The 16,635-nt window shown below is 38.2% G+C and overlaps 1 protein-coding gene across 1 annotated transcript; it reads right to left on the minus strand.

Annotated features, from left to right (window-relative positions):
• Positions 1–7,111: 7,111 nt before the first annotated feature.
• LOC149536832 (SUN domain-containing protein 1-like) lies at positions 7,112–14,040 on the minus strand. Its single transcript, XM_089805220.1, has 2 exons — positions 12,099–14,040; positions 7,112–7,826 (listed from the first exon to the last, which is right to left on the minus strand). Exons 1-2 carry the CDS (start codon positions 13,224–13,226, stop codon positions 7,521–7,523), a joined length of 1,434 nt encoding a protein of 477 aa, XP_089661346.1. The 5' UTR covers positions 13,227–14,040; the 3' UTR covers positions 7,112–7,520.
• Between the last annotated feature and the right edge of the window lie 2,595 nt (positions 14,041–16,635).

A 16,635-nucleotide genomic window follows, 5' to 3' on the forward strand; every position in this document is an offset into this window, starting at 1 on the left:
GCAATGTAGGGTGAATTGCGATGGAAGGTGAGAATGCCAATGTTTTGGTTTACTTCTCTAACTAACCTCTTCTAAGCATGAAATTTGGCTGCTCAACTACTCCTACTCCTAAGAATGGAAGGTTAGCAGATGGACGGGGATCGAATCTAATGAAGGCTAACCAGCGGCCCTACCTCCATAGATGCAACGCTTCAAAGGAAAATAAACTAGATCACCACACAAAGCCTCCCAACCAGCCGCTAGGATGCTAGTGGCCTAGTGTTGACCCCTATCAAACATCTACCAAAGCTACCATGCAACTATCCATTTTATTTTACTCTTACTCTAACAACTTGAAATGAAATTGCTTCAACTTGAAAAGAAAATTTAACTATGTGGAAGTAGAAAACATGCAATAACACCCAATGTTCTTAGTCAACATGCAATGAAAAAGAGAGCACTTTGGTATTATTTTCGCAACAATTTCTCCAACCCCCTCCTCTTTACAAATGAGAGCCAATGGCCTTATATAGAGGTCCAAAATACAATGGACGGTAGAGATCAAAACAAGATCGACGATCCAGATTGGATCCCAAAACCCTAATTAGGGTTGCCACCCCATCAGCCAATGAGAAGATGCCACCTCATCAATGGACCAATGAAAAAAGTGCAAAAGTGGCAACCAATGAGAAGGCACCAAAATGGTGGCCAATCCGAAACAAACACTTGTCCTATTCTAGAAGAAAGAGAAAGTTGCCACTTGGGCTTACATAAGATGATCTTCTAGTATAATTCTTCCTTTTTCTTTTGTTCTTTTAGCTAAGGCAATGAACTTAGCTAGCCTTTCGTTAACTTCTTCCATAGGAGGACAAGGTGTGTGCTTCGCTCGGAGTTCTGCTGACTTTGCCACGCTGTTTGCTGCTTGTAGTATCCTTTCGTGATCCTTCTCATATTCCTTTGCAAACCCAATAAAAGCATTGAGTGAGGAAAGGGTGTTCAAATGTTTCCTTTTGACGGCAGCCTTTCCTAACTCATCCAATCTCGATCCAAATCCTGTCTCACTGACATCCTCCTCTCTAATACCCTCAAAATCAAGCGCCACCCCAACGTCGCTCATCATGGTCGAAATGGAAGTGTCGACGCTTGGGCCGTGTTGTGCAATCTCAATCCTCTCTCATCAACCAACCGGGCTCTTTCCAAATATGCCTCCGGTAGCCTAATGAACGCCTGCAGCCTAGGAATAACCAAATCCTTGATGGGAAGAAAATTCTTCCATTCCTCTTCAAATAATCTAAATTTGTTTCTAACAGTCACCAATGACTGGAATGTTGAGATGAAGGAGGGCAAGAAATTTCGCCCATCTTGGATTGTATCATAGATCCAACCCCTTACTTCATGTAACTGAGCTGATACCTCTTCTGAATTGCTCCCGCTGTCTTGAGGAAGGGTTGCCTGATGCAGCTGTTGAATTGGCTGGCAATCTCTCCAATATTTGTTTTCGGCCTCCAACTTTACTATCTTTTCGTTTGACTTCCTCAATCTTTCTCTGATTGATGCTATGCCTTCCTGAACCTCCTCACATTCCATATCATCTGTATTTCTTCCCAAATTATGTTCTACTATTTCGTACTCCTGGGCTGCAATCTCATCCGCTACCTTATTGATTGTTGATATAGCAATCTGAACCCTTCGGTGACCATCACTGTCGCTTCTGATTACCCTTGCCACCGTATTTGCCATCTGTTTTTGGTTCTCGCTATCATCCTTTTCTATTAGTCCTTGGATATCATCAACTGCGTGAGCCATTACCACCTCGCCTCTCGGCATAAGCATTTGCCTTAACCATAGTGGTGCAGTGCATCTCCCCAAATCCGGATTCGGTTCGACCAACAAAGCATCACCAACGGCCTTAGACGCCTGACTTATCTCTTCAATATCAATCGGCCCATCTTCTTCTCTACTAGTTTCTGCCATATTTCCTTGCTGGTTCTCCGAGAGAGGGGAGTACTCCGTACTTTCACTGTAGCCACTTGATTCCGAATCAGAGCTCACCTCCACTGCGGCCCCTTTATCACTCGAATTGACCTCTTGGCCTCTAGCCTTAGTTATACTCTCCCTTGACGGCGCTGCCCGCTGTCTCTTGGCTGGAGGTTCCGAACGTTCTTGGCTTTTCTCTACCTCCAAAGCCCTCTTCTTGCTATTTCCAACTGTCTCCGATTGCCGGCCACTTCCTTCACCCTTCTGTCCGATTGATTCTACTAAACCTTCCTTTGGTTTCATCATCTCATAAGTAAGGAGAACCTTTTGTCTTTGTAGCTTTCTCAACTTGGCATTATACCACGACTCGGTATGCAAATCTACTGTCCTTGTGACTGCCTCCAAGGAAGGATCCTGATGATCGTCCCAATCCACTGGATTCAACTCTGTTCCAACTACTGTCTCATAGTCTTCTACGATCATCCTCCAATTGATCGGGAATATCAAGGCCTCTCCATCTGATATCTCTCATCATGTTCACCGACAATCTCGAGAAAGCTAGCTTTCTCACGTGAAAATCATCCTTTGCATTGGCCCAAAAGTCCTCTATAGTGGGAACATGCTTAAATTCGCTTCCATGAGATGCCTTGATAAGACCAACAGGGTCGAATCCTTGCCTTGCTCTGTACCATCCTAGATGATACCACTCCAATTCCTTTTCCGCAGCCTCAAAGGCGGCCCGATTTGGGCAACTATCATTGCCAATTATAATTGAGAAGGAAACGCCTGTTTTCCCCTCATTCCTCATTACTCTATCATAGTGCTCAAGCTGCCTAGCCAATTCCATCAAAACTACCTTGTCGGGCGGGTATCTTGGAAGCCTCTTGGGACAAGCTGTACTTCCTGCCACTCTAATGTATGTGAATTGCGGAAATTGGATGAACCAACTCCCAAACTTCTTAATCCTTGCTTCTGCTTCCGATGAAAGTCTCTTAGCAGGCGCCCCTTGTAATACCCTTACTGTCTTCATGGCGAATGCATCGCAAAACATCTTGTAATCCTTGTTATTGTGCAAATGAAGCTGCGGATAGCATTCATGCACCAAATATTGCCCCGGCCCATTACCAATCTCTCCTAAGGCCCTAAGTCCCGGACTCTCATACAATCTAGCAATTAAGTAAAACAGATAGGATCCCATGTAGAATTGCCTTTGGTTTTGAACTGTTCTAAGTTGCAACTCTAAATTTTCACTTATGATCCTAGCCCAATCAAATTTTCCTTTTCCCTTTTCAATTTCATCAATGAAGAAGTACATCCAGTTTTCGAATTGCATAGCTTGAGCTAGGCCCATGATCCGGCTGAGAAGAACAATGAGATCGCCATATTCCGGCTTGAAATCTGCCACTGTAAGCCTTGTTGATTTGTTAACTCCTTTCCTTCCTTCGTGTATCCAATTCCGCTTTAGATGTGAGAAGTAGGCCTCTTGGTTACCTTGAAATGATTTGGCCGCCTGATCCACCATTACAACTGTCATGCCCTTGCTCTGGGGAATATTAAATGTCTCTTCAATCGCTTGTTCGCCAATGTTGGCCAACACTCTCTTCCCTTCGCCAAAAATGATGGATTTACTGTCTAGATCAAATCTGGATGCACACTCCATAATCAATTCCGGACAAGGCAAAGTAGGAGGAAAAGCTGCTGCATGTACAATTCCGCTCTTGTATATCCTCTTTGCCAAGGGGGATTGTCCTTCCTTTAGTCTGTCCCTCATCCGTATCATGTCCACTGTAGCGATATTAGTATCGGTTATTTTCTTCATTTTCAAGAAGAAGGAAGTTTTGGACGTCATATCCTCTTTGTCTTTCTTAGCGTTTGCCCGCTTGGGATTCTTACTTGCACTATCATCCTCCATGCTCGTCGCCCTATTACGGGATGGTAGAGTGGTGGACCAAAAGGCAAGAACAACCAAGTAGTGCAATTATTAGAAAAGAGCGAAAGAATGGATGTCAGCTTAAGCACTCCTTGCAACTCTAGATGATGACTTTCACCTTAACTAATAATCTTACAGCAACTTTTCGGAACCCGGAATATGACATCAAAGAATTACAAATCCCTTTGCAAATTAGAAAACAAAACCTCTAAGCTTATCCAACACTTGTCTTCTATGCAAAAATCAAACTTTCATATGTATCTCTTCTCCCAACAAAATTGCCCAAATCTGATATAAAAAATTGCAGCCCCTCTAGAAAATCAGAATTTTGTCTTCCACAAATTTCGGCCCCCACAAAATTCGGCTAAGCATGAAAGAAAAATCTGCCCTTCCACAAAATTCACCCAAGCAAAGAAGGAGCAAAATCTGTAAAATCTGCCACCTAGGGCACAAATCGCAGCCCACAAAGTGGAGCAAAAATCCCCAAAAACGCAAAAAATCTGGCCCTTAGACAAATCGCCCAACAATGGCAATGGAGAAATTGCCCAAAAATCGCCAAAAAACTGCCTTCCACCAATTTCGCCCAAGTCTGGAAATCTGCCCTTGCTTCAAATTCGCCCAAGCATGAGGAGCAAATGAATTGATGAAAATGAAATGGGAGGGGACTCCCTTTATAGCAGCTTTCACCTTCCTCCCAAGCTGGCCGACTTGGTCTTATAGAGGAAAAAAAACCAAAATTAAAGCTAAGTTAGTGGCCCACTTTAAATACTTTGCCAAAATTTTAATTTTCTAAAATGAAAACTGCACTTTTAATTTACTAATTAACCACAAATTGCAAAACGAAATTGAATGGTGCCTTGGGGATGCTAAAAATTTCTATTTAATGAGGGTTTGCTAATTAATACATCCTTGAAGTTGAATTTTGGCTAACCAAAAGCCATTTCTTAATATTAATTTACCAATTTCATTAAATACCAAAAGCTTTCAAGGCAAATTTAATCTATTAAAGCCAATTTTTGCAATTTTTCCTCTAAATCGATTTTGCTAAATAATTAAAATTTTATGACAAAAAATAAAATTGCCTCTAGAGTAAAAATCGATTTTGCAATTTAACTTCATCTTACAAAATTAAATTCTATTTCACCAAAAAAAATAAGATTTTCCAAGAACCTAAGTCTAACGAAAAATTTCTTTATTTGAAAATCATTCAAATTTACAATTAAATCCAAATTTTCAAAAGAAATCGTCTAAGTACAAAATTCACAATCTTATCCTGCCAAGTTGAAATCAATTTTGAACTTATTCGGCCTAAGGATAGAACTGATAGCTCTGGAAAATCAAGTTGAAACCGGGTGAAAAATACATCTAACCTTCTCCACTGGCCCTAAAGGCGATTAAAAAAGGGGGTCCCCAAGATTTTGGGGCGATGTGTGAAAACCTTACAACATATACCTACTCAAGCACCATTGGCCTTAACTCAAGGTCAAGAAGAAGACCAAGCAGAAGAAGTAGAAATGGAAGAAGAAGCTAGTGAAGCACCTAAGAAAAAGAAGAGGAAAGCTAAGACACCAAATGCTAGTAAACCGAGGAAGGTTGCAAAACCTAAGCCTACAGTTCCCTCTACAAGAGCAAGCACGAGGGCTACAACAAAGAAGGCTCAAGAAGTAGTCAAGCCAAAAGAGAACAGAGCTAGACCAGCTAGCAATAAAGAGGAGCTTGAGAAGAAATCAAGGAGAATAAATAGCTCCAGCTAAATCTGATGAAGAGAGGATGGAATCTAATGAAAACAGCCAATTTCAAGTGGTAAGTCACCGTCCTTCAGATTTAGACAATATATGTGAGAACATAAGGAATAATGTTGATTTATCTAATCTCACACATTAAATTTGATACCCTTGGAAAAGTTGAGATGAATCAAGTAGAGGAGTCAATTTATGTCATGATGGCAACATTTAAACAAACTCCAATTGAGATTGTCAACTTTCTACCAAAGGAATTATCTGATAGAGTTGAGAAAAAATGGAAATATAGTCTAATGCAAAAGACAAATCAAAGAGACTACACTTGCTAGAGTGATGCCAAAACTAGATAGGGAAACAATGGCCAAGGCATTAAAGAAGCATACTGGGAAATTTGCACTAAAATACAAGGCATTCAACATATTGAAAAACAAGGTTGAGGATGTTGTACAAAAGACCACTTTGATCTGGAAATCAGCATATGGTTTGACAACAGCAAAGGCAATAATGCAAGCACCTATTGAGGTAGGTGAGGACAAAGAAGAGCAACAAAAGGTAACTGGGGAAATCACAGTTGACACTGAGACAATTACGCAAGAGGAAGGCACTTAAACAAATGAAGATACACAGGCACCAGCTGAGGATGAGCAACAAACAGAAATAAGTGTACCAGATACACTAGTGTCAATTGTCAGTCCGCAACATGAGGTGAACATAGAAAGTGATACTGTAAAGATAAAGGATGTTTCTGATACTGTCACTCAGAACATCAATCCCCTTACAAAGGATGACTTGAAAGAAGATATTGGTAGAAGCCACTATCCAGGCAAAACTTTGTGAAAATCTTGTAGTAGTGAGTGTTGATGAAATTGAGAAGGCAGACAAGGTATCTGCAGGGGAGGAAGTACAGAAACAAGTGACATCTACAGCCCCTCCTCAATTCACATTTATACAACCTACATTACCCCTTATGGTATATCAAAGGAAGGAGACAGCTACTTCCACCATCAGTACATTGGCACAAAGTACTCCAGTCTCAGTCACTATAAAGGAAACCAAAAATGATAAGGGTGAGATAGTTGGAGAGCAGAAAGATGAGACAGAAAAGACTAAAGGGACACAAGTTCAAACAAGTCAGGTACACATGAATTTAGTTAATACCAATATCTATACAGGATTTTATACTAAAAACTTTCTCTGGTACACATGATTTTCAGCCATTGTAATTGAACACTTTTCCATTATGAAATCAAAAAAGAACTTTATTTTGATGATCCAAGTTTCTAGCCATTCAGCATGGAAAGCCATTCCACTGTACTACTTATGCAGTCCCATTCAAAGAGTTTTCCAAGATAAGTAATACTAAGCCAGGATAATAAAAATAAATTAGAGCTAAGTGCTCATTCATTTTCTAAAACTCATTTGCACTATAGTGAACACCACCATATTATATTGAAAATAAGGCAATGGAAGACAAAAAAAAATATGTTGATCAAAAACTGCTTCCAAGCATTCATAGTTATAAGAAAAATGTTAAGTGAATCATAATTGAGACTAGAAAATGCTTGAAGGACAATTCACAAAGAGCTTGTTTGAAAATGCCCTCTGTTTGACTAACAGTTGTTTTCACAGTACATGAATGTCAAGAGTGATCTGCAGTAACATTTACAGTTGATGCATGCATGGATTCCTTTTACCAATGAGGTGTTTGGTCATGGCTTGTGTTGTGCACAGCTGGAAGATCTGTTGTAATTAGAAGTGTGTATTGGGTCTTCTCTGTCAACTGTAAGTGTGTATTGGGTCTTCTAATTACAACAGATCTTCCAGCTGTGCACAAGACAAGCCATGACCAAACACCTCATTGGTAAAAGGAATCCATGCATGCAAATCGCAAGCTACAGTTCATTTGTGATTTCCATAGGAGACTTTGGCTCTGATCCATGGACCCTCAGTCGGTAAATACATGTATGGGAACAGCTGCCATGATTGGATAGTACATCTAGCTTTATCATATTGATGAGATTCCCTGTTGACTCAACTGGCAGATTGAATGTTTGTGCACTTCCTTTCTCAAGATCATAACTGAACTCTCCCAGCAGAAACATTTGCTCAGATGCAATGTTTGTGTCGTCCTTATATTGACTAAGCCACCCAAATATGCGAAAATATTTTGGGGCACTTGATCTGTCATAAGCAACACTCTGAAAGGAGCAAAACATTAATCAGTCAACCAAATCTTGGAAGCAGAAATACAAACGATAAAATGCTTACTCATGATAATGAAATGTTCTGGAGGAAAATAAATATAACATCAACATAAAGGACATATTCCAAATAAGTTCTACAAATTTAGTAAAGACTGACATTCGTGGTGATTCTAAAATGACAAATAATTTGCAAAATTGGCCAAACCATTCCTCAATCAACAACACATTAAATAAATGTAGCTCCCTATAAATGAAGTTGCATCGACCAAAAGTAGAACCATTTCGTGCAGACCAGATCTCGCCCACTAAATGAGGGAAAAAAGATTTGCTTCTGCAGATTTTGAATATCTGCAAACATATACTCCTCATAGATGTCATTTAAGAACTCAATGGTATGCAAGGGCTGTGATCTCACTGAAGCAGAAGGGCATACGCTGGCACAGACAACTCTGTAGCAGAAGCAGAAAGCAAATTTACCATCTAATTTTGCTGATGCTCGACTTGGTCTCTCTGATGCTCGGCTTGGTCTTGGTTCCTATGAGTGTCGAGTTGTCTGTGAGCCAACTTTGTGTATCTAATTTGTGTTGTAGCCGACTTGTGGCTCAACATATATTTAATTTAAGGGATTTAATTTAATTTGTATTGAACTGAGCCGACTTGTGGCTTTTGGGTATAAGGGGGTTTTGTGGAGTCTTTAGGGAGAGAGTGTGTGATCCATCTTGGAGAAGAGGATGCGAACTTTGAAGGGCCAGTAGCTATGGCTTGAGAACCAGAGAATAGCTTGGAGGTCCTGCAGGTACAAGTGTAGATTCTTCTCGGTGTTCTTATCCAATTGTGGATCTGGACTAGCTGGGATTAGGATTGTGAGTTGGATCTTGTTGGATCTTGCAGAACTGTTATTGTAATTGCTGTTGTATTTGGCCCTAACCCGGAAGGCCTTACAGCCGGGCATATTGCATGTAATCAAATATTTTATGAATATAGAGTTGTGATTTGGTATCATATCTTGCATTGTTGTTGTGTTTTCGCTATGTGGTTATTTGCTGGGGGCTTGGATGTCTCATTTGGGGATTCTCCTGCCTTGTACTGCATCATGTTTTTACTCTTCAAGACAAATATGCAAAAGATGCGCATGATTGCTGGTATATAAATGGTCAAGGCTACATTTATTTGTAGCTTTTTGCAATTAAAAGGCTCTCCCAAGTATGTATCTTTGAATTTTTTTCGTTTTTTAACAGTGTGTTCATCTTTTTTGATATAAGGAACAAGTCTGGCCACTTCATATCTCTAAAGAATTGTGATGTTAATACTCTTAGAGACAAGTATAATAAAGATGTTCGTGATTGGTGGTATCTACATGGTCAAGGCTACATTTACTTGCAGCCTTTTACAATTAAAATTCTATCCAAAGCACGTATCTTTGTATTTTCTATTTTTTCTGGTTGTTATTTAATATTATTACACTATATATTCTATTTTACAATTTACGTTTTGAATTTATAAAATTAAATACTACATATTGCCTGCACACTAAACAGGTTGCAAATTCTTCTTCAGCTAAAGATGAATTGGAGAACATACTTCTCCATCGACTCAGTTTAGCACAACCATTTGGGTGCTAAGATATAACAGAGAATTTAATCTGTATGCACTCCAACCTGTCTCTTACCACATAAGACAACTGCATACAGTGAGGGTGTAACAAAGAACAGGGATCTAACCACTAAGTATGCTGATTTAGATGGTAGATGAGGTAGCTTCTGCACATGATTCTCTTTAGAACATGTTGATGTCTTGCCATCATATAGCAGTTCAACATGGTGTATTTGGTAGTAGAATATTCTAATTTAAACTCTGTTAGCTTGCTCGATATAATATTCATGTAAATCACGAATAGTTTTCAAACTCTCTAGCAATAACTGTCAGACAATCTCTGACCAGTACCTACTTATGCATCTTAGTTTTTATTGTTACATAAGATATAGATGGCATGCTCAAACTCATTTACAGGATACATGTCATCAAGAAATTGTTTACATTTTCTTTTACAAATTTACATCTATAATGGAAAGCACGTATTTCATAAAAGATAAAACCAATATCAAAATGCTAAATAATTGAAATTCTAATTTTGAAACTATTACAAAACTCGTTTGCATTTGCAAATCTTATACCTTGCATCACCAAAATATTGTAATTTGTAAATAACATCAAAATGATTAATGTTAGTTGAATAAAAATTTCGGCTGTACACAACAAATCTGTTTAACACTTGTGGAACAGACAACATACACACTCTCCTACTCCTAAAATTCTTAAAGATCCACATTTTTCTTGACCTTATTTTATTCCTTACATAATGAATGACATCTCTAATTCTGATATTACATGTGGAATGAAAAGGATGTACAGTTTTTTTGGATCATACTGGGCAATTGTTTTGGCCAGGCTCTCATACAGTTATCAGTATCACCATTAGAAAGCCAACCCTTTGGAGTCCTACCAGCTGTTGGTTTTGGTACATGTTATGTCATTCCGCCCCTCAAGTTTAAATTGTCAAAATTCAAGGGTTACACCCAGGTCTTACCCTTCTGCTTCAAAGCATTCCTCTATTATAGAAGGAAGGCATGATCACCTGTGAAAATTATTTCATCACAAAAAATAGGATTTTTCTTTGAACCATTCCACACCATATTTGAATTAAGTACCTGCCCAACTCACAAATTACCATCTCTCAAACAGGTGCCCTAGTGATTTAAACAGCTCAACTTGCATCGCCCAAAATAGCTGTTTCATTGCCCATATTATAATAATTATTTGTAACTAATAAAATATCTTGGAAAGCATAGGCTTTCCTGTCTAATACACCAAATAAAGTCTACAAGATATCCAGTGTTAGTAGGCGAATATTTTTATTCTCAAGTAGGAGGCCAAGATCATGTGATCTCTGGCCTTATTCAACAAGATTGGTTCATTTGTAACACTCATTAAGTAATCAAAGGTTTCGAATCTAATTTTCCTATTTATCATAGAAAGTTATTGCTCACAGCACCTCTTCCCACCATTCAAAAACAGATGTAAGGCAAATCCAGAAGACTACAAATGTTTTCTCATTGAAACAACCATGTCTATACAGGGGTAGCAACCCCTTGAGAACATGAGAAGGTTAAAAACGTAGATTTTACACAACCATTCCCAGATGAGAGATATATGATAGTCCTTCAATAAGACCAGAAATCCAATGCTCAAATAGAATATCTTTCTCCCTCAATCTCACTTCCCCTCATATCATTTCTCAGATGTTTTCTCATAATCTGCATGAGAATTAACATACATGACTGGTTGCTATTTCACAGGTCTTAGGAAAGCAATGATACGGTCTTTAAGTACCCGTATAACTCAAGGATATAAATTACAAGGCTTTGGTAAAGTAAGAAGTATTCCATAAATCAATCTCTACGCTCCTCTATACTATACCAGCTCAGAATTATCTATCTGAAGTGCGGTAGGAGGGAAACATTTGTCAGTTCCATCCTTTCTTTAAACGCTTTGTCACTAGCTAACCATATTTAGTGCCAAAAACCAAGAATTGAACTCATTCGTTCTGACATAATAGTTAACTGAACCCAAAATTCAAACAATAACATATGAGAAAAAATGTAACAATACAAGCAGTAATAAAAACAACAAAACCAGACCGTATCTTTGAAAATTTTAAACATAAATCACAAACATGGAAAAGTAAACTGACGCTGCCTTGGCACTTGATTAAATAATCTAGGGAATCATTGTTTAACTAAGTGTAGTTTGTCTATAATATAAGAAATATCATCCCCATTTCCAACAATGTGCTTAACACCAGCAGAACACGGATACAAAATCTTTAAAAAAAAAAAATATTGGCAGAAATCTAAAAAGTTTAGATGCACGATATGAGATAAAAATAAAAATCCCCTGATTTGACGGGGAAAATTTCCAGCCCCGTCCTAAAGCCGCTGCCGGAAATTCCAAAACTAAAAAGTAATGGTTCCCATGTCCTGGATAAGTTTCCAACTTATCCTGTAGCAGATATTTCGTCATCCTGTGGGACCTCTAATCCATTAAAATAGATCTTAAAATACCCTCCGTGAGACCACTTAACTTTCTAATTATCTACTGTCAATTATCATATGTTGATAAAGAAGAAAGCTACGTAGACTACTCCCTGATTACTAAAAAGGAAACAGGAAGTCAAACAAAGAAGTAATTTAAACAGATAGAGTATACCTCGGCAACGTGTTCGAGGGTAATGGCCTCTGGTAAAACTGAAGTCCTCAAACCAATGTCTACAAATACATTGTTACTCTTCAACGGCAAACATTGACCAGGCTCCCCGAAACTAGGCTCTAGAATTTTAGAAGCGTAAGGATGAACACTGCCGAAACTTCTCCTCAAAAAATTTAGAGAATCTAAACCCCAATTCTTTCCAACACCAACAAAATACACCTCGGAGTGTCTAACAACCTTACCTCCGCCTGATCCAAGTGCATAATCAACCTTACCCAAGCCATCAGCTGAATGCTTTTCTATCTCCGCTTCCACAATCCGCTTTGCAACAGCCCTTACATCGTCCAAACTCAATGCCTGTTCTTTCGCTTGAACAGCCCATTCATCAACAACAGAGTTCACAAGCTCCAGGACTTCCCTTTTAGACATAACCCCAGTGTCAACCAGCTTCAGCAAGGACCCCTCAATCTCCTCCGTATGTGCCTGCACATTTCTCAGCTCAGTCAAAAATGTAGCCGTCTGCTCCTCAATCTTGTCTTCCAATTCCTTTCTCAGATTCTTCACCTGCTTCCCAATCTTCTTATCAACCATATCCAGCTGGTCTTGCATCATTCGGGTGGTCGCCTTCAAAAACTTCTCAAGTTCTGATATCCTGCTCTCTGAAACAGACAATCCTAGCGGCGTCAGAAGCCCAGACGATTCGTTCTTTTGCAAACTCCAATTCCAGAAGGTCGTCCCCAGTCCCGCCACCAGAACGAACATAATGAAAGCTTTAGTGAAAATACCGCCCAAATACTGCAATCTTGCAGCAGCCTTGGGGCTAGGAGGGTTGTTAGGGTTAGAAGTCCTAGGGGACTCGAGGATTTTCCTGGCAGCATTGGGCACATTTTTGCTACTTGGTATTGACTCCAACACAGTTTCTCCCCTTATGGTATGGCTCAAATCTTTTCCATAGACATCATTCGCCACAGTCTGTGACAACGATAATTCTTCCTCTACAGCAACCGCGCCTCTGGTTTTAACTGCGGCAGCCGTTCTTTTTCTGACGCTTTGCCGACGAGGACGAGGAGGGGGGCCAGAGAGCACAGTGTTTACAGAGGCATTCGCGGGTACAGCCATTGTAGACATTTTGTAGGGTTTTCCGTCAACTAAAAGATTCAAATTGTATACCAGATAACTGCAATTGGTAAAAATACGGGTTACCTGGCATACATTTAAATGTGAAGAATTCCGCTCCCTCCTCCTTGAATTACGCTTCGCCTACTCTCTGAAACGTCCGTTGCAGGAAATATTAAGGGAGACTGTGAGTTTTAATTCCTACTGGGCGCAGCGAAAGATCTGTAACTACCCAGAGGAAATTATTCGAATTTGGGAATTTAAATAATGATTTTGGTGTATTTTAGTAGTCTACTTTGGGCTACAATGTCAAGCGGATTTTCATAAATGGATTGGATCCGTATGTGAGGTCCTCAACATGCCCATTGTTTCGCACTTTCTATTTTCTGAAGGGAGTAGTTAAATGTTTGAACCGTGTTTTGGAGGGAGTTAAGAAATTTGAAAAGCACAGTGTTTACAGAGGCATTCGCGGTTACAGCCATTGTAGACATTTTGTAGGGTTTTCCGTCAACTAAAAGATTCAAATTGTATACCAGATAACTGCAATTGGTAAAAATACGGGTTACCTGGCATACATTTAAATGTGAAGAATTCCGCTCCCTCCTCCTTGAATTACGCTTCGCCTACTCTCTGAAACGTCCGTTGCAGGAAATATTAAGGGAGACTGTGAGTTTTAATTCCTACTGGGCGCAGCGAAAGATCTGTAACTACGCAGAGGAAATTATTCGAATTTGGGAATTTAAATAATGATTTTGGTGTATTTTAGTAGTCTACTTTGGGCTACAATGTCAAGCGGATTTTCATAAATGGATTGGATCCGTATATGAGGTCCTCAACATGCCCATTGTTTCGCACTTTCTATTTTCTGAAGGGGTAGTTAAATGTTTGAACAGTGTTTTGGAGGGAGTTAAGAAATTTGAAAACATTCCGAGGACTATGGCAAAACAATTGGGACATTTTTGGAATTTGCAAATATAACATAAGAAAATGTGTGTCGTGCTTTTCACTGTTTTGTTTTGTTTTTTGGCCTATATAGTGTAACTTTCCATAAAGGGCAGAGGACTAATAGGAGCTAATTTTCAAGTTTTGTCATCTAATTTCATATGAGCAAACTAGATAGACCTAAGAAAGCAAGCAGAAACCTCATTTTTTCCGGCTTTCTTAAATATAATTTTGATGGTGAGGGACACGTCACACCACCATCAAAGTTATTTTGTTATTTTAAAAATTAATAACGGTGCAAATCCTTCTAATTTTGTTTGGTTTTACTAATTTTCAAAGTGATAGAGACTAAGGGAGTTAGAAAAAATTAATAATGGTGCAAATTCTTCTAATTTTGTTTGGTTTTACTAATTTTCAAAGTGATAGAGACTAAGGGAGTTTGATATATATATATAGTTAATTATAGTTATGTTATATATTTATTTATTAAGTTGGATTTTTATAAATTCAATTCATTAAAAAAAATTAAAAGTTAATATTTTGTAATCTTTCAAATTATTGTCGATCTAATATCTTGTCACAAAAAAAGTAATATGGGAGAAGCCTTTCACAAAATGAGCTTCTATAACACCAAATCAAGACCTATCATAATTGAGATAAAAAAAAACTATAATATATTTTAATTATAAATAAATAGATAAACTTAAGAAATATTTATTTTAATAGAAGAATTATCATTTGTCATTGGTTGATTGATCGAGAACTAATTCATTAATTCAACACAAGTGAATGCAATAGTATTTGCCTAGGGCGAGTACAAAAAGATGATTACATCTAAATTATGTGAGCATGATGAGTGTGTCTTTAATCAAAGAAACAGAAAGTCTTTAATCCTAAATTTTAACTATGTCATTAGTATGTTATCTCTTACAATTTTTTTATAAATCGACTACCAACTATGTCATCAACATGTTTTATCACATTGCATTGAAGTACACATCAAAATGTATTCACTTCTGAAGACTAGAGACAAAATGTCAAGATAGGTCGTCAAGAATTAGATGGCCCAATGATGTTTTTGCTACACTAGGCATGATCCTTGTCATGTGATAATGTGTGTGTGTGTGTGCACACACATATATGTCTATATGTAAACATGTGTATGGATATATATGTATCATCTTAAAGAGTAAGCACTTACTTTATGTTCCTTTTGAGATAATTTTAGCCCTCCTTAGTGTGGCTCTTCTTGTCGTGATCTTGCATTGCATTTGATTGCACACAACATTGCATCAAGATCCTTTATTTTCCTTTAGTCTTGCTCAAAACTTTGTGTTTTCTTTAATTCATATTCGATCTCTCATTTATTCATCCATTTACCTATTTTAAGTTCTCTCTCATTATTACAAAATGAGAGGTCATATTTAATGTTAACATGTCCTTCTTTACTTTTCCCTCTCCAACATATGTGAAAATTGAGCTAAGATCTAATATCAATACATCATTCAGAGTTTTTCCCTCCAATCACAAAATTCACTTTTACCTTAGGTCCTATCTATTAGCAAAATGTTTGGTGCTCCCCTTGAGATTCGTGACAAGGGCTTAATTGCCTTATGTATATTATAAGTTTGGTTGTATCAAGCACTAACAAATTAGTCTTTTGGTGCAACAACAACCCTAATCTAACAAGTGGTATCAAAGCTTGGCCATAGGTTTGAAACCTTAGACCCTTGGTTAGTATTAAGGGGGAAATTGTTGGCAAAATGTTTAGCATTCTCCTTGGGATTTGTGACAAGGACTTAACCACGTCCTATGTACTATAATTTTAGTTGAATCAGGCACTGACAGATCATTCTTTTGGTGCAACAACAACCACAATCTAACAAGTTATCTTGGTTAATTTGAGATTTGGATGTCATTTTACTCATTTTTACTGTGCATCTTTTTGAATCTCCCTAGATATCTTTAGACTTTATTGATCCATGTACCAATACCTTGAAATTAGTGTCCTCCAAGAATGGGTTGTCTAAGGACAACCTATGGAGGGCCCCTTTGAGGGGTTGCAAGCCCAATGCAATATTTCTTAATTCTTTCCAGCCTTGTAGAGTCGACTCCTATAAATTGTAACAGAAAATTATTATAAAAGGGAGTCTTCTCCTTTCATTTAGTTGTCCATTATCATATACATTTCATTCCCAATCTCTCAAATCATCAAGACAATGTGCATTCTAATGTAGAGCAACTTAGGGTTTTATGACAACTTTGTAAAATACACTAGGTATAGTGTTGTTTCTAATATCCTCAAGGACATAAACTAACTCAAATCACCCTTAACATGCACTAGGTTTCCCACTAACTCAAAAGGATTCTAAGGGCCTCTAATTAAGCAACCCAACCAAAATAATTGGCTTGTAAAATTCTAAGTGTTTATCTTCTAGGTGAACCCCAATGTGTCATCCAATTAGGCCTTTAGTGGTTG

The sequence above is a fragment of the Cupressus sempervirens genome, chromosome 10 (assembly GCF_028749045.1).
Source record: "Cupressus sempervirens isolate cs-2001-9-10 chromosome 10, ASM2874904v1, whole genome shotgun sequence".
Lineage (NCBI taxonomy): Eukaryota > Viridiplantae > Streptophyta > Pinopsida > Cupressales > Cupressaceae > Cupressus > Cupressus sempervirens.

Bases quoted from the DNA above. Each gene is read 5' to 3' on its own strand.
- LOC149536832 (XM_089805220.1), bottom strand. From the start codon at position 13,226: ATGTCTACAATGGCTGTACCCGCGAATGCCTCTGTAAACACTGTGCTC. The intron at 7,827-12,098 runs GTATACTCTATC...TGCTCCTTTCAG, and splicing joins CCCTCGAACACGTTGCCGAG to AGTGTTGCTTATGACAGATC.